This window comes from Electrophorus electricus, chromosome 19 (assembly GCF_013358815.1).
Source record: "Electrophorus electricus isolate fEleEle1 chromosome 19, fEleEle1.pri, whole genome shotgun sequence".
Taxonomy (NCBI): domain Eukaryota; kingdom Metazoa; phylum Chordata; class Actinopteri; order Gymnotiformes; family Gymnotidae; genus Electrophorus; species Electrophorus electricus.
In genome coordinates, this window is record NC_049553.1 from 11,270,733 (window position 1) to 11,291,320 (window position 20,588).

The 20,588-nt window shown below is 40.9% G+C and overlaps 1 protein-coding gene across 8 annotated transcripts; it reads right to left on the reverse strand.

The window, feature by feature from the left end:
- Nucleotides 1–1,783: 1,783 nt before the first annotated feature.
- On the reverse strand, nucleotides 1,784–20,222 carry gal3st3 (galactose-3-O-sulfotransferase 3). 8 transcript variants are annotated; one of them, XM_027022526.2, is made up of 7 exons: nucleotides 19,931–20,222; nucleotides 19,253–19,315; nucleotides 10,655–10,719; nucleotides 10,153–10,264; nucleotides 9,542–9,687; nucleotides 6,006–6,104; nucleotides 3,358–5,884 (listed from the first exon to the last, which is right to left on the reverse strand). In XM_027022526.2, the coding sequence occupies exons 5-7, from the start codon at nucleotides 9,580–9,582 to the stop codon at nucleotides 4,612–4,614; spliced, it is 1,413 nt and encodes a 470-aa protein (XP_026878327.2). In that variant the 5' UTR covers nucleotides 9,583–9,687; nucleotides 10,153–10,264; nucleotides 10,655–10,719; nucleotides 19,253–19,315; nucleotides 19,931–20,222; the 3' UTR covers nucleotides 3,358–4,611. The 8 variants fall into 8 exon arrangements, 6 of the variants coding, with proteins under 6 accessions (XP_026878327.2, XP_026878326.2, XP_026878325.2 ...); XR_003411483.2 differs by lacking the exons at nucleotides 19,253–19,315; nucleotides 19,931–20,222 and adding an exon at nucleotides 1,784–2,131 and having other exon boundaries at nucleotides 4,455–5,884; nucleotides 10,655–11,069; XR_003411482.2 differs by lacking the exons at nucleotides 19,253–19,315; nucleotides 19,931–20,222 and adding an exon at nucleotides 1,784–2,131 and having other exon boundaries at nucleotides 4,305–5,884; nucleotides 10,655–11,069.
- Between the last annotated feature and the right edge of the window lie 366 nt (nucleotides 20,223–20,588).

Sequence of the window (20,588 nt, forward strand, 5' to 3'; positions counted from 1 at the left end):
CCTCTTAGGTGGAGAGCTTGTTAATGAAAGCAGGTGCATGCCTGTGGCATTGAGAGAAGCCCTTATAGAGCAGCTGAGCTCAGGAACAGCACAGCACTGACTAGGTTACTGCTTCCCTAGTGTCCATGCAGCCACTTAAAGCATGAGGCTTGCATGTGATTGGTCTGTCCCATACATACCCATGAAGTGTATGTATGGGAAAGAATGATGAAGTGTATGAGGGAGAGTAATGAATTAATGAATATTAATGTGTTTGAGAGTGTTATAGAGGCACTGCTTAGTATTTAAAATTTTCTATTGCATTATCTCTCTCTGTCTCTGTCTCCTAAGCTTATGACCTCAGATTTAACATCCCTCAAAATGCAATCCTACCCTTACCAAACCCTTATCCTAACCTTAGACTCAACTCAAAACCTAATCTGACCTTACTTCTATTCCAACCCTGATTGCAATCCTAAAATGCTATGTAACTTCAAATCCTAATTCCTTTGCGTTTATGAAGAGTGATCATGACATATTCCCACAAAAAAACTAAAAAACACTGGCCAAATTTGAAGGTCGACAAATGATAAGACAAAATTAGAAATGAGGTTAACGTTCCAAAAACGGCTGTTGTAATTCACTGCATGCTCATTACGGTGCTTTGGTTTCTCAGTGAGAGTGGGTGAGACGTCCCAGGAGAGGCTGTCTTCTGGTTCTTTTCAATTACGGCCTAATTAACGACAGCGGCTGTTTTTGTTTGAAATCGGTCAAATTACTGAAAGCTGGATGTGAGACCTGTCTGACGGAGCAGGACTTAGTCTGCTAAGTTTGAACTTGATTTGACCTGACCCTGCATGCATCACTTTGTGTTTTACCTGTGTACATCACCATGGCAACTTATGCTGCATGTCTAACATACTCTCTAGCAGGTTAAGTTCAAGATAATGAGTCAAAACAATCAGCTATAAGATTCCTGGTGACCCAAATTTAACTGAAGCTTTAATTTAAACTTAATTAAAGTTTCTTTAAACTCTAACTTTATAACATCTCAACCATATGCAAAGTATCTGGGAATGTATGCCAAATCCTACTCCAAGGATTTATGATACGTGCATAGGTTCAGAGGAAAACATTACAGATATTGATACTGGTGGGATATAGAATGTGTTTGATCTTCCTTTATTTCAAACACGGAAATAGAGTTAATTTTAAGATAAAACTATTCAATCAAATTATAAAATCTATAAAGGAAATACAAAGAACTAAATTCTGAAAACAGATATTGCAAATGCATTAAGAAATAAAACAAAAATAAATAAATGTCATCACTAATCAGAAAGCTAAATGCCCATCTTCAACCATTTTGTCACTCCTTGCTTATTTTTTCCTTTTTGTGAACTTTGAAGATGTATTTGTTTCGTGAATCCTCCTATTCTAGAATTCTGTTATTCTGTCATATTCTGGAATTCAATTAATGCCTACATGTCAACTGGAATTCGGTGGAATAATCTGGAATTGGAACTTAATATTTGCTAACTCATCAAATATTAAAACTGATATTTATCGTATTGTGTGCTAGCCGCAGAGGTCCCACGTTTGTCATTAGGACTGTGAAATGCTTTTGGGTGAGGCTGATGAGTGACATCGAGCAAAAGGGCAAAAGCCTCCTGGAGGGAGCTCACATATCTTGAAAAAAGAAGGTGAAAGAAAGAATGCACAGACTGGAAAAATGCTAAAAATCACAAGGAGAATGAGCTGACAAGAAGGAACAGGCTGGTAATAGCACAGAGAGTGCCTGGTAGTTTTTATTGTTTGTTTTTATTGTGGAGTATTTGCATCATTTATTTTACATACTGATACTTTAACAATTTAATTAATTGCATGTGAAAAAGTGCCATGAACCTATTTTAATACAAATTCTGTCATTTCTCTGTGAATCAAATAATCTCCAAAAGTCTTGCTTGAACGATATAGGAACCGATCAAACTAGTCGATCTGAGCTGAATCTAGTGTCATAGCAGTCAAGAATGTACTGACAGCTGCACAAAAGAATACACCAAAGCCAGTATGATTTACTTTCTTGAATTTTAAACGTTTAAGTTTCGTTCTCATCACAGGTTTGAGTGTAGAAGGGTTTCATTCAGTTCTCCTGGTCAAAAAACAAACAAAATGACAGTTACTGAATAAATCAAATAATCTCCAAAATGTGATATTCACTCTACCTTGAATGATATAGGAACCGGTCAAACTAGTCGATCTGAGCTAAATCTAGTGTCATAGCAGTCAGGAAGGCTGGATGTACTGGCAGTTGCACAAAAGAATACACCAAAGCCAGTATGATTTACTTTCTTGAATTTTAAACACTTAAGTTTCGTTCTCATCACAGGTTTGAGTGCAGAAGTTTCATTCAATTCTCCTGGTCAAAAAACAAACAAAATGCCAGTTACTGAATAAATACAGAATAAATAATGGAATATGTCCAGTGTCATTTTTAACCTGATGAGGATGCCCTGTACCAATTTTAGATGAAAGAAAAAGTTCCTTCATGTTAATAATCTATCCTCAAGCTTTTTAAAACTTTCAAATGTATAATGACAAGAAAAAACAGATAATTATATATATGTATATGCTTCAGATTCAATAATTCAAAGTTTACCTAATACCAATGAGAATGCACAAAAATGCACTTATTAGAAAGTATAAAGGATGCCAGATCGTGAAGTGGTGACACCAGCCCTCTATTATGATCTGAGTAATGTTTTTTAATGAAATAAAGGGAATGTGTTGTCTTTCGCTCTACTCTGCTTCTGCAGTGTTAATGGAATAAAACATGCAGCTGTAAGTGTGAAACTGAGGTGTGAAACAGGTGTGAACTGGCTGATGTGTGTCAGACTCAGCTGATTGCCGAGTGTGTATCTGTATTTCTTAACATTTATATAAGACAGTGAAAATGTTCTCATATTGGAAGTCATCAGTTAGTGGACACAGTACCACTCAGTAACTGAATTGAATAACACTCCTTTTTTAAGTAAAATCTAGTGGTTTAAAAATTCTCAAAGGTATTTTGCAAAAGTTGACTACTTTTAAAAAGTCATAGCTGATACAGTTTAATATATGGCCTTGTGCCTCCTTCACATTACCACCTGCCCTCTGTAGCTCAATATAGTGGAGATGACATCTGGATACCAGAGGCTCCTTAATGCAAGATGTAAGCAAGAATTTTTTGTTTGTAATATGCAGGCTGGTCTATGTGTAATATCAAAGAAAACACATTCATATTCATATATTCTATTGCTCCAAACACTTGTGTGATGTCAATAATAAAAAGAGTCCAATAAAATGATTCTCACAGAACACTCAGACACATACACACTGTTGATCACACTGGGTTTAGACTCTTGAATTACTGCACAAATAATTTACTTTATAATAATAATAATAATAATAATAATAATAATAATAATAATAATAATGAGTTCTTAGGTTCACACATGCTCCTTCTTGTCTCACAGATGAATCCCATCTCAGACTAAAGATTCCAGAATCAGAACACAAGCCTAGACACACTCTAGTGAGGTTAAATGGTATGTCCAATATAGGATAACAAGGGAAAATGTATAATCATTCAAATAGATTGTTTCAAGAGCACAGCTTTCCTGGAGACATTGTGCACATGAATTTTACTAAATAATGTCTTTACAGTAGTCTTTACATAAATGTGTAAGTACAAAGATTATAGCATCTTATTACTTGTTGTGGTGCAAGTTTCTTCACATTATCATTGCTTTCTTCTCCAACTGCTTTCCAAAAACTAGCAAGGCTTGAATGGTCATTTTCCTTTGATAGTGTTCCTCCTTTGTGTGGTGCCATCCTCTGTCTGAGCATGCTCAGTGTGTCCTGGTGGGCTCTAGTGAGATGCTCAGCAGTGTAACCCAAGCAGCAGCCCAGAGGAAGGGCTCAAGATTAAATGATTAAATATTTAAATGCTTTGTCTGCCTTTGAGAGGTTTGCATCACCAGCTGTCCAGCGTTATGGGATTCAGACCATGGGTGTGTAGCCAATTGACAGAACCATGCCATTTGGCTGAAGCATGGCCCTGCTAAGCTTTGATAAATATGCATGTGCAATGCGCGCACGCACACACATACACACACACACACACACACACACACACACACACACACACACACACACACACACACACACACACACACACACACTTGCATGATTCTTCATATGAATACCCTTCATATGTAACATCATTTAGCTGTTACACTCCTACACAGCTGGAAGGGAAAAGAAAAAATAAAACTCATAGATACCTCTTTAATCAAGACACTGGAGATCAAGAAACTGGTCTTTAGGCCATGAAGAGTATTACAGGAACTCTCTGGTCTTTATGAGACTCACAGAACCAGCTGCCGGAGGCCTCATAAGACACATTCAAAAGATTCTTTAAGCCTTATACCTACACAGCAGTTCTGAGTCTGAGTCTCCTGCAGTCCTGAGGATGGAAGTATAATGGCAGGCACTGTCCTGGGCACCCACGCTGTTTTCTGTCCTCAAGATGTTTCCTGCCATCTGCCTTACAAGAAGAAGGCATGAGGCAATGGACAAGTTACTGACTGATCACTGGGAGACACGTAGAGTTCCCTTTGGGCTCTTACCCTGTTTGCCCAAATGTCGTACCTCAGGGTTCATGGCAATTCTTTCTCGCTGTGACCCTCTGGGTCTTGGTGTGTGCTGGGCATGGCGGTGCAGTAACCTGCTCCGGTAGCGCACCGACTGTGAGCGCAGCAGAAGCCGCGTATACTGCACTTCGGGCAAGATCATCCTCATGCACATGTCCTGTTGCAGACCGGAACCTTTGATCGAGGTGTTGGTAGGTAAGTCATAGCCAACAATGGACACCTTGGAGCTGGGCTGCCAGGGCCTCAGATCCTTGTTGACAATCTGTGAAGCCGAACGCAACTGGGGCAGGCGTCCGCCGAAACAGCCGCGCACCAGCTGGTCGCGAGCATGGCGCAGCAGCTGGACCTCCCTAGCGACACAGGCCAGCCCCAGCATCTTCAGCTGCCGCCACAGGGAGGTGTTGAAGTGGTCGTAGAGCGCAGTGTCGATGGCGTTCCAAGCGCGGATCTTGCCCCTGAGCTCTGCGGACAGGCGGTTCTTGGAGGATGCCGTGCGCATATTGAGCTTGACGTAGAGCACATCTTCCAAGTCCCACGACAGCAGTCGACGCAGCAAGACCAGAGACTCGTCGAAGTGTTCAGAGATCATAACCAGCGAGAAGACCCGCTCCACCTTGGCTGCGAAGCGCTTTGCGTACGCTGCTGCGTTCACTGGCAGCCGGTCCTTGTCGCCACCCAGGTCGAAGGTCAGCGTGTTCCTAGCGTACATGGAGTCATTCTCCTCCTGGCGATAGTACATCCATGGATGGTCCAGAAAGGTCTCCAGGGAGCCGTTAGGAACTCGTCTGAAGCTCTGGCAGTACTGGTTGTAGTAGCTGAACAGTGACTCAAACATTGCGCCAGGCTCCCGCAGGATGGTGATGTAGATGGTGTTGTTGGGCATGAAACGGCGCACCTCGGAATGGCTGAAGCGCATGTGGCTGGTGACAATGTCCGGCGGCGTGGTGTGCGGGTGCACGAAGTTCCTGCTGAAAAGGCGTGGGTAGCAGAACTGGTGATCACACGCGGTGATGGGTAGCCCCACCGTGAGGTTGTTGCGCTCGGCAAAGCGAAAGAGCATGTTCTGCACAGTGGTGCTGGCTGTTTTGTGTGTCTTCAGGAAGGCCACGCTGGTGTGCTTGGGGCGACCCCGACTAGAAGTGGAAACACCGTCTACAGAGGGCAAGGAAGAACGCATGGATGAGCAGCCCATTCGGAATGCCTCCAAAGTCCTACAGAGACAGAGACAGACAGAGAAAGAGTTTTATTTAGCACTGGTTAAATACAGTACTTTATATATAGAGTAGGAGAAAGTGCAGGTGACAACTTTCCCTCAACATCTTAAGTTCTTACCAGCTGAGGTGACCCCCATGATGCAACAGAAAACTGATGGTAGTAACTGCCACCAGAACCAGAAAAAGCTTCTTCTGGGACATCTTCCACAGGCTGTTACTGAAAGAAAGAGAGAGTGACATAGAAACAGAGGCTTTTGTATAAACACATGCAGTACCACTCAAAGGTTTGGCTACACCTGACTGAATGTTTTTAATAGTAATAAAGGCATTTAATATAATGGGTTATGCTTAAGTTTGTTTCTAAGACAAATATAATTTGCGAAGGTGTTAGCCTATATATGAACTCTTTTCGAAACACACACATACGCACACACGCACCCATGCACAAGCGATTACACAATATTGTGTATCATCAGCAAATATTTTTCTTTCAGAACTTTAGGTCCTCACCCTACAAGGGATCTGCATATATGAGAAAATCGGATAGTTACTTTGAAGAATTTAAAATGTAAGATAGCAATATTGATCACAGCATGATTTATCACAGATGTGTTATTTCATTGTTTTGATACTTTACCTATTTTTTAAATGAAGAAAATAGTAAAAATATACAAAGAGTAGGTGTGTCCAAACTTTTGTTTGGTACTGTATGTATAGATCTGTTGTGTATTTAGGGTGTGAGCACTGATGCACACAGTGTTTAGACAAAATGACACAAAGTTAAAGAAGGGCATCCTGGTGGGAGATAATGATTGTGTGTGAGGAATGAGGGAGAAAGTGACACACGGTGGGAGAGGGGAAAGAAAGAGAACAGGAATAAGAAAGTAGCCGTGTCAAATAACGGCTTCCCTACATCACCTGACAAGGGCGCCCGGTACAAATGAATTCTGGGAAACTGTCCAAGCAGGTCGGGGCCTCCTCTACTCTCACTTGCATCACAATGGCTACTGTTGGCGCCTGATTACACTATCTTGTTTCCTCATTCCATTCACTTTAGCTATCTAAAATATCCCCTCAACCCAAACCCCCTTCCTCCCAGTGATCAAACCCCGATATGCAGGAGTCAAATTAGAATTGTCATTACTGAAGGTTAATGACATCATTAGCTATGCTGCTAGCTGATCTGGCAAAACAGGGAAGGGATTAGTCAGGCCTCAGACCCACATGGCGCTAATGAAGGTGGATTAACTGAGTTGGTGCAGTCGCATCTAATCTATTCTTCTGGCCAGGGGTAAATGTATCCATGCCTCAGTACAATCATGGGGGTAAAATGTAAATACAAAAGTCATAATGCTTTATTGTTAACCTGGATTGTTGAGCATGACACAAACATTAGCACCATGAAAAGTCACCGCAGGTGCTACGTTTCCCATAATGGCCCAGGATCGTTCCAACTGCCTGAGTGGCTTACACTCTGTCACAACCAGAATCTTTCAGTTTCTTTGTTCACTATACAGAGCTGGCAATAGAAACTGACCTACAATAGTATTTAAAAGCAAATTACCATTTAAATTGGTAATGCATTCATTTTAAAGCTAGGCACATATAAAAATGTAGCCTAGCAAAATAATTTCACATGTACATGTGCAACAATATTATGAAAATGAAATATGAAATTATTACAAACAATAGTCAGAAGTCAGAAAATGAGCAGGGAACAGCAGTGTGAAGAGAAAAACAGAAATAGTGAAATCTAATGCAGAATAGGTGGAATAACCTAAGAACATGGAGAAGAGAAAGGAGTAACACAGCAGGGAGGAGGAGTGGGCCTTTTTTACACATGCACAGCTCTGCCCCTACGACTGACTGGCAAACAAAAGTGCTGAACAGTGCCCTCTTAGTTCTTAGTTTTCCCAGAACAACAGGTAATGCATGCCGTTGATTCTAGCTCGATACTGAAATGGAATTAGGTTACATACCGTACACAATAACCAGTAGCAACTGAAATACCTGAGTCCAGGAGTCTGACTCACCTTACAATTTTAGCAACTTGGACTCAGCAGACATACTTTTAAGTTTTGATTCATTTTAAAATGTTTGTTTCATTTTTAAACGGTCATTTTAAAACATATAATTTACCTTGCATTTAAAAACATTTAAATAAATCAAAAGCTTTTAAATAATGTCAATAATCACCAGTTCAGGTCAAACCTTGTAAATTATTGCTGCACCCAAGGTAATAGACAATTCTTATAATATTCAATAATTCATTTTTGGTTTTGCCATTTTCATGGGATGTTTTTTCCTGCTTGCTTTTTCCCAATATTTCAAACTGTTTTCTTGCTATTGATAAAAAAAAAAATTGTTAACTGCACCTTTGAAAGGAAAAAAAAACATGAATGTGATTAGGAATTAGGCATTAGGAAGACTAGCTATAAGAAGAAGAAGAGTGTTTACACACTTTGTCACACTCTTTTTCTTGGAATCTTGGCACCTTGGACTTGCAATATTGTTATGTTGAATCTGTATTTTGATGACAAAATATCCTTATTTATTTTGAAACCGTCCCTCAGTTTTTCAGGTCTGAAAACGAATGCTTTTAAATCTGATACATTTCCAAAATTTCCAGACTGTGATGGTTTGATTGCTAATTCCCTCCGCCACATGGTGGTATTTTCCAGGTGGATCTGTGTTTGTGTACCACCTTTGCACAGGTCACTCATTGTCTAAAGTCTCTGAACCTTTTGTCTCATTATTATTTTTCATTCATCTAAGGTTACCATTCTCATCTGATCCCTGTCTTGATCCATGTCCTGATGTATATATAAATACCCTTTTGTGATCACCAATGTTTGTCCATTATTGACTGAACTTGTGTTTAGCTGTCTGGAATGTTCTTATGTGAAAGTATTTATTCATTTCACTTTTGTTTAAAAGTTTAAACAAAAGGTTTAAACTCTGTCTACCTAGGTTGTGCTTGTGTTCTACATTCCTTGCATGCTCACCCTGAATTGCAGCAACATTTAAGGCCAAAATGCCAAATGCCTTTAAGGCTTTCCAAAACCTAAAACCATCTCATTAACCATGTAATTTTATACAGATAAGTATTACATCAGTCCCATTTAGAAGAGTAGTTTAGTAACATAATTGTTCATATATTAATTTATTCATTCAATTAATCAATTTGCTCATTCAATTTAAGACAAATTCCTGCAATTGCAAAGAAGCTTACTAACATTCCCAAACAAGTTGTTCCTTCTTGGGTTTAATTAGAAGTTCTGCTATAATTTGCTCAAAGAATGGTTGTAGCACAACGATTTTCTTTGTCCCATCCTGTATCTGTGAAAGGGTGGCACCGATGCCCTTATTGCTGATTTCCGTGTCTATGATGAACTCTTCACCTGTCCTGGGAAATGGCAGCTCCCCAAGTGGCTGAACATGGAGAACAGGGAACATACACTCAGCCTCCCAGCCCCACTGGAACACAGCCCCATTTGCCATGAGCTAGTTTAGTGGTGTGTCTGTATCAGCAAACCTGTGCACATTGGTAGTATGCCAGTAGACCGGTGCGTTACATAGCCCAAAAGCCATAATTTTGAACTGCTACATGCCATGCCACGTTTCTCTTTTGCATCCATAACAAGCGTCACATACCAACAGTGAGATGAATCACCTGACCCATTCCAAGGTGTCATCGATGCGGGTGAGCTTAGTAACAGTGTGGAATCACCAGTAGTCCACACAGAAATGCCAGCTTTTCTGCCAGTGCTCTTTTTTCCTGCCAGGACTACCAGTGATGCCTAGGGTGTAGTGGAAATGACAAAAAATTAACTTTTTTTCTTCAAGTAGCAAGATAAAGAAACGATAGAAAATGTAAAGTTCATCACAGAAAAATATTAGAAGAGTAAAACTGACTGGCATCATTATGTGTTAGGTTAACCAGTCTTGTTTTCTGTAACACATTTGGTAAATAAGTGAAGGTTGTTGCAAAGTGCTATGCATGATGCAAACCAAACACTGCTTATTGCCCTGAGAACACAATCCCCACAGTAAAGGACTGACCCTCCTAATTAAGACTTGGATCCCCAAAAAGATGTAAAAGCAACAGTTTTGTGGGTTTGAAACATGCATAGCCATACATAAATGTAAATATTACAATATATTTATATGTATACAATGTATATGGGATACAGTTAACCCCCACAATTGACAATGTATAATTTGCACTCTAGTGCAACAGACATATTTATTATGTCAGTACGTACCCAGGTGGATGTCTTCAGCTGGCTATAGACCTCTTGCTCACACCTCCATAAGTATCTGGAGCACCTTGTCAATGGCTATATCCATACAAGTATTCCAAACACCAGGACCCCACTTCGCAAACAAAGAAAACCATTTTGAGGAGGATGCAGTTCACTGAGCTTTATACCAGGTCTGCATGGACCAGGAACACAGCATCTAAGTTCCAACAGTTTAGGATGGGATATACTCTCTGCAAATAGATTTTAGGTATTTTAGCAAATTGCCCAGAGGGCAAACAATTAGCAATTATTTGCCTTCCACTCTGGCACTTAGCACAGTGGATCCTCAGGGCTTTGTCTTGATTGTGTCATCTTGTGTAGCAAGCCAACTAGTTGTGTTCCCGATTTAAATATTAGTGAGATGAAACAAAATCTTGTTTGCTTTTAAGAAAAGAACAATGAAGTACTGCACTGTACTGAATAGAAAGGACTTGAACATCAACAATGCGCTTCTGTAGCTCACCTGATAGAGCAGGTCAAGCAAAGCGCTAACGCCACCCAAGATGCTCAGTGTGAAGGTAAGTGTGTCTGCAGGCATGCAGAACATAAAAAAATAGGTTAATAGATCAGAAGGTGCAACTGCTTCTTATTGAGTGATTGCCATATCAATTATTTGTATGTTTATCTTTTGCAAGTTTATATAATTCCTGTTGTGCATAAGTCAGGTGACTGCTTGAGTAGACTGCTCTAGGGACAATGCCTACACAGTAAGGGGGCACATCTTCATGTTATATGCTGTAAACACTGCTTACAGGAGTTCTCTGTGTAGTTAAAGGCTGGCATCGAGACCAACAGTGTGCCTTCCTCCTTTGTTCTTGGTCTTTAATCGGTACTTCTAATCTATAACTCTCTAGTATTGTAAAATATTACAGTATTACAGGGTTAGATGGGTTAGAGGAGAGGGAATGATCTTTTTGGCATAATTTAAGTTTTAATTTACTTTAGATAAGAATGAACATATGTTTACCACATTATATTTCTACTTTTACACATATATGTTTCTACTTTTATTCTTTTTAAACCTTTGAAAATGTTCCAGATATTTATTAGGGATGGGCTTGTGGTTAGTGTCAGAGTTAGCTCTAAACAAATGCTCCTCTTGATCTTTTCTTACATCTTCTGCATCTGTACACAGAACAGATTTTCTCAAGAAGTCCCTAACAAGCCAGAATTAGGCAGGAAGAAAAATTCCAGAATAATCGCGCTTATTCATGGTAGCTAGTAAAACAGAATTTGAGAAAATGCATATTTATCAAACTAATAATCTTTACCGCCTCAGTAACATGACAAAATTATGGCTTCAGGCCTTCATATGAAGAGCTACCACTGACCTTTGTGTAACACCCACAACGAGCATCTACAGAAGCACCAAACCAATTGATGATTGGGACGACCGCTGATGGCTTCAACTCCAGGCCAAGCTTTGGGGAGTCAGGATGGGAGGCGGGGGCAAGCCATGGGGAGTCAGGATTGGAGGCGTGGTTAAGATATGGGGATTCAGGATGGGAGGCGGGATCAGAATGGAAGGCGAGGCCAAGATGTGGGGACTCAGGATGGGAGGCGGGTCAGGATGGGGGGCAGGGTGAAGCCATGAGGAGTCAGGTTGGGAGGCAGGGGCGGACTCTTTTCCCAGCCATCCTAACCAGGCAGCTGCAGCTGAGCAGCCATTTGCTGCACTCGAGGCAGACAGAAAGCCCCAGCCGCTCTGCTTTCTTCTCCAGCCGTAACACGAGCTGTGCAGGCAGCTCGGCGAGCACCAGGTCCTTCACCCGGCCTGCTCTGGGCCCCAGCTGGGACGCCGTTGGATCAGATGTCTGCCCGAAGCTCATAAGAAAGGGATTTAAGAAGCGGACTGTCGGAAAGCACCTCAATGCTGGCACACAAGAACCAATCCACCCCCACCTCCTTTAATTAAACAGGCCTGATTGGGTTTCTAACGATCCACAGTGATACAACAGCAAAGAGGAGAAACCTGAGAGTCACACAGAGACACCATGATTTAGTCCTGGGAGAGAGAAAGAAGCACACACACACACACACACACACACACACACACATACACACATACACACACACACACATACATACACACACACACACACACACACACACACACACACACACATACACACAGACAAAGACACAAATATATATATATATATATATATATATATATATATATATATATATATATATAAACAAAGTGAAACAAATTGATAGCAGTCTGACAGACCACAGAGATCATAATGCAGCCAATCCTGTTTATATTGTATATTTAAAAATTTGAGGGGCATGTGCTACACCTGCTGTTTTATTGCTATTTCAGCATGAGGCAACTCACTATGTACTGTGTATAATGCATGGAGCACATTCATTTTAAGAAAGCCTGAATGACCAAGATGATTATACTGGTGTTTGAGTGAAAATGTTGTTTTTTCTACTAAGTGCTGAATGCACTGTGCACTCCCCACTGAGACGGTGTGTGTGTGTGGGGGGGCGGGGGGGGGGGGGCTGCTTATTCCTCTCTCTCTCTTCCAGCCTTAGTCTCCCATCACACCCAGAGGGGCTTAAGCTGCTATCCTATCAGCTCTCTGTTCTGGACTTGCCTGTGGTCCTGTCAGGTCTCTGTTCTGGACCGGACCTGCCATCCTATCAGCTCTCTGTTCTGGAGCTGCCATCCTGTCTCTGTTCTGGGGGTGACTCCATGGTGGGCTCATGGGGCTCACAGTGACCTGATATCAGTGTCTTGACTGCTCCTCGCTGCTGGCCACTGGTCAGGTAGGACCCAGAGGCTGACCACAGCAGTGGCCAGCTGGCTCACACTGATCCACCCAACCTGGACAACCCTGAGAAGCCCTTACCACCAGGGAACTTTGAAAAGCTTACAGTAGCCAAGCAGCTAAAGATAAATGGATGAATAAAGCAACAATGGTGTAAATGTATAGTTTTATACTAAAACTACAACATATTCTGCACTGTTCTGTTTCACTGTTCTGTTTCACTGACTCAACTCCCACTTCCTAATGTCCAGCAGACAAACTCTATTGTTTGCAGTTATTGTCAGATATAAATAGCCCACAATTAATTTAGCTTGGAGTAGAAAGTAAATTTTTAATGTTGGTGCAGACATGCATGAGTTTTTTGTGTAAGCATGTGTATGTGCATTTATTGATCCAAATCTTTGTTAAAAAAAGGAATTGCTACTGGTTCAACAAGCCACAATACTGAGATTCTGAGATTCAAACAGGGATTCTGAGCTAGTTCCAAAAACATGGAGACAAACCAGATCATAAATAATAAACAGGACTCATGAGATCTGTGCTTATAAATCTGAAAGTAGCTGTCACTCTGGCTAGAGTCATGATGCCACGCATCAACTGACAACCACAAGTTTCCAGCTCATTTTATGAAGAATGCTGCTTATTAAACCAAGCAATCCTCTCACTCCTTGCCCTGGGAGCATTTCATAGAGACTTTATCTTCCAAATCCCTCAAATCAGTCTGAGAGACGAGACTTGAAATTGCACATCAGCCACCCTCTGACTAGCTCTGCAAATGTGAGCGCGCGAACACACATACACGCACACAGAAAGACTATGGACCAAATTTGGTGCCAGATCTTAAAGCAATCATTACAGAGTAAAGAACTCAAAATGTAAAAATGTCATAAACAAATTGATTTTTAAAGAATAAAATGATGAATTTGTCTCTGAAGTAAATGTAATCCACTTGGAAAAGCATCTTCTAATGTCAGAGCTATATGTACTTCATTGCGCTTCTTTCTGTGAGCCCACTGTTTCCCATCTCACAGCTCTCTATCAAACGTGGGTCCGTGGTTGTAGTCACGTCAGTCTGGAAGGGCCCAAGGAGAAGTTGCCCATTGATCAGTTGCCCACTGATCCAAGATCAGCTTAGTTAACTGGTATGTCTGAGAATCAACAACTGGCAAAGGTGCAAATGGAAGCTGTTAACGGCCTCAGAGTCAGATGCAGGTTTATTGTTATCATCACATAGTTGCATGGCTCGGTGAACTGATTCTCTCAGCTTGCAAGGTCTTCTGGGGCCGAGCCCTAAAGGTCAGATGGAGTAGCCCAGTGCAGTATACTCACGCTTGCAGCCCTCTGCTTCTAAATAAATAAATAAATAAATAAACAAATAAACAAACTCTGAAATTAGTTCATGTCCCATGTTTTGAAATGTTTCAAATGTTCTGTTCCCCCTGCTGAGTTCATCTGCAAATTAAAATGTGTGTGAGTAGTGTGTGTGTGTGTGTGTGTCTGTAGTTATGTGCATGTGTCTGTGTGTGTGAGCTCATGTTACTGGGCCAGTACATAAGTCTGATTTTAGGAGTCAGCGCAATTACACACACACACACACACACACACACATACACACACACACACACACACACACACACACACACACACACACACACACACACAGGCAGGAGTGAGCCTCTCTAATCCTTCCCTTAATGAGGGAACACTGTGCATGTCTCTTTATGCTGATGTGGATGAACAGAACCGAATGCTAATAACAAGAGTGTAATAATTATGCTGGGGCATCTGCTCTCTGCAGTCTTCAGGCATTAAGTTGTGGCTCTTAACCGGCTCCTTACAGACAGACTGCCGTTACACTGAGAACAGCTAGACGAGATGAACAGTTCTCATGGCAGTTCAAAGGAGGGAGATTTCACACAGAGAGATCACTTTCCAAGGCTCTTGTGTGCAGTTCAGCCTGCTTCTTTTCATATTAGGAGCAAATACTACTCAGGGGTTGGAAAATGTATACCCACTGTGTCCTAGGTGATGGACATTACCCAATAGGTTATGGGTTCAAACCCCGTCAGGCATCCCTTAAGTAATCCTCTAGAGTAGGACGCAGTGGAGCGGACTCCACTTGGGCAAGTGAACCTGCAGGGAGTGGGGGTGGGGTGTGTGAGTGAGGCCTGAGTTGAAGCGTGATGTAACAATCAGTGGTCTGCTTCTCAGCGTGATGTAACAATCAGTGGTGTACTTCTCAGCCTTTCTGGGCTGCTGCCGTGTTTGTGACGTATAAGCAGATGGCACAGCCTCAAGCATCTCTCTGCCACTGTGAGACCACAAATAGCTAAACAACAAAAAACATGGGGGATGAAGTCAACTGAAAAGGGAATAAAATGACATGCAGGGATATAGAGGACAAACAAAAAAATGTCATAACGTACTTGTGTGTGTGTGTGTGTTTAAGTCAGAGAGAGCTGAGGGGAGGGAGAGTGTAGGATCTCTTGCTGTGAAGGGGCCACTGTAACAGACTGATAGTCAGGTCTCAGGCTGAAGAATGTTTACTGAATCCACCAGGGGCTGTGCTCCCATCCGTAGTGGCAGTGAAGTGTTAGAAAAGCAACTGATTTTAATGGTGCAGAGCTTGTCCCGGGAAAGGCCGGACTAAGACACAGGCTGCAGGACTCTGTCGCAGACATACATGCAATTCAGTGAGACCATTTTGATCTCATATGTTTGATGACAGATAAGAGAGAAACAGAGAGAGTAAGAAAGAGATGTGTGTACCCAGGCCCTGTGAGATGATGGTATAAAAACTGCTGCTTTGAAATGGAATCTTGCTGATGCCACAACAGAAGCTAATTTGGGTCTGTTCTAACACTGAGGTCAGAGTTGAAACGTGGGCTATGGTGGAGGATCAGGAATAGACAGGTGGAAACATAAGATGGCTCCGTCAGACAGGGGTTGGCTTTGTTGGATCCATTTTTTTTCCATGCCTTGAGAGGTTTCGTGTTCAGTAGCCCTCCGAGAGGCTAGTCTTTCGTCATGGAAACCACAGCAGTGCTAAGGTTCATGGGAATATTCACCAGGAGGTGAAGTCTGTCATACCTGCTGAGGTGTCAACCACACATTTACCCATTCAAAGTATTTCTGCCCCATTAATGACTCTGATCTTGAAAGGTACAATACACATGACTCCTCTCAGACTGGAATGCATATTTCATAGTTAGAAACAATTTCCAATGTCTGTTATGTTGACAGTGCATCTTACTGAGGAAGATGAGAGCACGGATATACTCTGAAGGTCTGTGGATTTCCATATAAGATTTAAAAAATGGGCACAAAAGGCTATGTACATGCAGTCTTTATATATAAAAGATTAACTTAATTTGAAACAGTCTTATACCTGGTGTGCATAAAATCCAAACAGGATGAGGAACACCTGTCTCTATCATAACTGAATCCTTACATAATGGCCAAAGGATATTAGCCACGCACTGTGGATGGATCTGCACAAAGCTGTCAGGTGCTGACAGGCTGCAAACAAATGTCTGTGGGTATCCATCTAGCCTGAGCCAAGGACAGAGTTATATCTGAGATTATGAGGGGGTTAAAGAATAAGGGTTAGGGAATAGGGGTTAGGGAATAGGGCTAATCACTTCTGAAAAGAAAGCTTCTCAAGACAATCTCAGTGGTAGTCTCAACTGGACTGCACAAAGGCAGTCTGATCTTAGTGCAATCCCAGAATGCCTCGCTGTTAGATTTGAGCTCTGGGAACAGGGATGTTTGTACATGTACCAGACAAAAAAGTAATAAGGAAAGCATGAGCTCTTTCTCTCTCTCTCTCTCTCTCTCTCTCTCTCTCTCTCTCTCTCTCTCTCTCTCTCTCTCTCTCTCTCACACACACACACACACAGAGCTACAGGTACATGTGCACAAACACACAGCTACAGGTACAAGCATGGGGTTACGAGTGTATGTTAAGTGCTGATGCTGAAACCTGGTATCAGTAGGAGAGGGAAGAATATCAACAAGGGTGAGCAAGGGATGTCAGCTTAGTCAGAGCAGTCCTGGTGAGTGACAGCAATGTTCACAGAACAAGCTACAGCCAAGTGAGTTAACTGAGGAGATGCAGGGGTTTATGTAAGCATTAAAATAGTTATCACACACACACAGACACACACACACACACAGACACACACACACACACACACACACACACAGACACTTCTTCGTGGCTGTGGAGAAACCACAAGTAAATATTTAATCATAGGCCAGCCTAATCAGGTTCCCGATTTAAATGCCAACACACACACACACACACAAACTTATGAACTCCCTAGAAGAGAAGAGGGACAGTGAACAGGCAGCTAGACATACTAAACACTTTTATAGAGTTTATCTCAGTTCTCACCAATCTCCACAGCATATGCGAACAGCAGCCTGCTCAGGCAAACACAGCAGAGTGTGCAGTTCACAATGTAGCTTGCTGTAGGTTTAAGGGCCACACCAAGCCCCCTGCACCATTCTCCCCTTCAGTGACATAAAAGGTAACCAGACATGATTTCAAGATTTCTTGAAAGTAATTGATCTGAATGAGACTTTCCAGTTTGGCTACAGAGCTCATCACAGCACAGAAACCACACTAACAAAGGTCCTAAATGATCATTAGGCCTAAATGATCATACTGTGGCCTAAATGATCATACTGTGGCCTGTCTACCCTGGTTCTTCCTGACTTCAGTGCTGCATTTGTCACAGTGGCACACTGTGTAAGATAAAATGGTCTAAAAGACTGGGTTGCTCTAACTGGTGTTGCTCTGAACTCATTACAGTTATATCTGAGTAGTCATGAGTACAATGTCGTAATGGTTGAGAGCAGATCTAAATGCTATGTGCTATCCTATGGTGTCCCCTAACATGCTTTAATCTTTATTCCATTGGGTACAGTCATCAGTAAATATAACATTTAGTTTCATCAATATGCAAACAACACACAATTTATATATATATATATATATATATATATATATATATCTGCAATTTATATATATATATATATATATATATATATATATATATATATATATATATATATATCTGCAATATTTATATATATATATATATATATATATATATATATATATATATATATATATATATATATATATATATATATATATATATATATATATATATAAATTGCAGATCCACAGGGTTCCATTGCCTTGATTTTTGTTTAGAAGACATCCAGTCCTGGATGAGTCACAACTTCCTGAAACTCGGTGATGATAAAATGAAATTTACTATCCTTGGGAATGGTCATATCTCATTATCAGACAAGGCCCACCACCATATCAAAAACCTCAATGTCGCATTTGACTATGACCTAAGATTTATACAGCATGTTAGTAATGTTTGTAGAACAACATTCAATTCAATTTTATTGTTATTATATCCTTCTATCTTCGTGACACAGCCAAGGTCGGAAGTATCCTCACAGCAACTGATAGTGAAAAAGTCCCATGCATTTGTGTCATTACTTCTGGACTACTGTAATGCAGTGCTATCAGGTCTAACAATGAAAACTATTTCAAACCTACAGTGGGTAGACAAAACAACAGGCAGAGCGCTACTGCACATGCCAAGATGTGAGAACATATTACATCGATCCTTTAAAAGTGGCATCGTGTCACTCGGAATCGACTTTCTGCTGCCATTGGCCCCCAACTCTGTAATTCTCTTCCAGACAACCCAAAGGTTCTCGATGACTTAGACACATTCAAGAAGACATTTTTTTATTCTGTAAGGACTTTAATTAGATCGCTACTGTTTTATCTGTACCTCAGTTGCAGCTACTTTTGTTTCTTCTTTATTTCCATGAAGTGATACTAATATATCTGCATTTTAACTTGTACCTTTCCTTTATTAATCTTGTATTTCTTTTTACAACTCTTTTATTAACCTTTTTTTTAAGTACTTTTTGTTTAAAAAGTGTCATATACTTTATTATTATTATTATTATTATTATTATTATTATTATTATTATTATTATTATTATTGTTATTATTATTATTGTCTTGAATATTATAGGATGTTATGTGTGTGTGTGTGTGTGTGTGTGTGTGTGTGTGTGTGTGTGTGTGTGTGTGTGTGAGAAAGAGAGAGAGAGAGAGAGAGAGAGAGAGAGAGAGAGAGAGAGGTGTCGATGTTCAAAACTTATGTGATTGTTAAAGTAACCAGCCGGCACGTGCCAACCAACAATCGAAACGGGCTAATGATATCGATGGAGCCGCGTACCGATGGGCCGCTTTACCCGGAGTACGGGTGCGTCCTGCCATTCGTACCGGCTTCCATGAGCACCTACAGATGAGAGATCGCTCAATTTTCATTTAATTATTTTTAAAGACATAAAGACATAATGAAGACATGAAGACATGTGAAGAAATAAATGTAAACAGATATTTTGTGTTTTTATTAAAAATCCTATGTAATTAAATACATTTGGTCTCATTGTATTTTATAATCTTTTTAACTGATTCTTTTAAATAGATTTTGTATTACATTTGCGAAGAACTACTTTACTTGTGATTTGTAACAACTCGGGTTAAAATTTATTTTTCTGTCTCTGATTAACTCGCTGGGAAGATATATGCCAGGCCCCATTAATTAGGACACGGTGCAGCTACGATTTTGACAGATCTTTTACGTGCACAGCACGAATCGCGAGCTTCACCGGCATCTAACACGGCCGATGCGTGTCAGATTGAGCTCTGCACCGGTACCTTGCCGAACAATGCGCACGTTAGAATACAAAAGGCTATAGAAATATACTAAAGTCTAGGGCATATATAAAAACCCATGTTCGAATCAATGCGCTGTGATATCATGAAAGAACATGGCTGGTTATCAAAATCAAATTCACTAATGTTTCTGCTTCTGAGGGCAACGAAATAGGAACATTATACACACACCCACCTTTGTCATCTCACGACTGTGCCTGATTGAGAGGTTTCTATCCGCGGATGATTCCTGCTTTCTCGCCGGTTCCCCGCAGTCAGACGCGTCTAATCACTTTATTCACCCGACGTGTATTCAAAATAACGTGACGTAAGAAAAGGGGAGTAAGAGAAACGGCTCGGGGTCCAGCAGGTCATGTCAGGGTGCCGGCTACAGCACCGATGATGCCGTTACCGACGTTCGTGGTAGACTCGGCCAGTTGGCCACTGTCATCGAGGCTTCACGATTCCTCGTGCGCAGGCAGGATGGTCATGCCTCTCTCGACTTTTTTTTTTTTTAATAGCCAATGTGCGCTTGCTTTTGAATGCACACACACACACACACACACACACACACACACACACACACGCACGCACGCACGCACGCACGCACGCACGCACGCGCGTGTGTATGCTTGCACACACAATCACAGAACAAACAGAGGACGTTTATGTTTGTAGTACTTGTCTTATGTCCGATGTTTTAATATATCCCCCTATTATATTATATTATATTATATTATATTATATTATATTATATTATATTATATTATATTATATTATATTATATTATATCATATATGTTCCCCTGTTTTCTAGCTATTACTCTACTTTGTGTTGTCTTATTAAACTACATT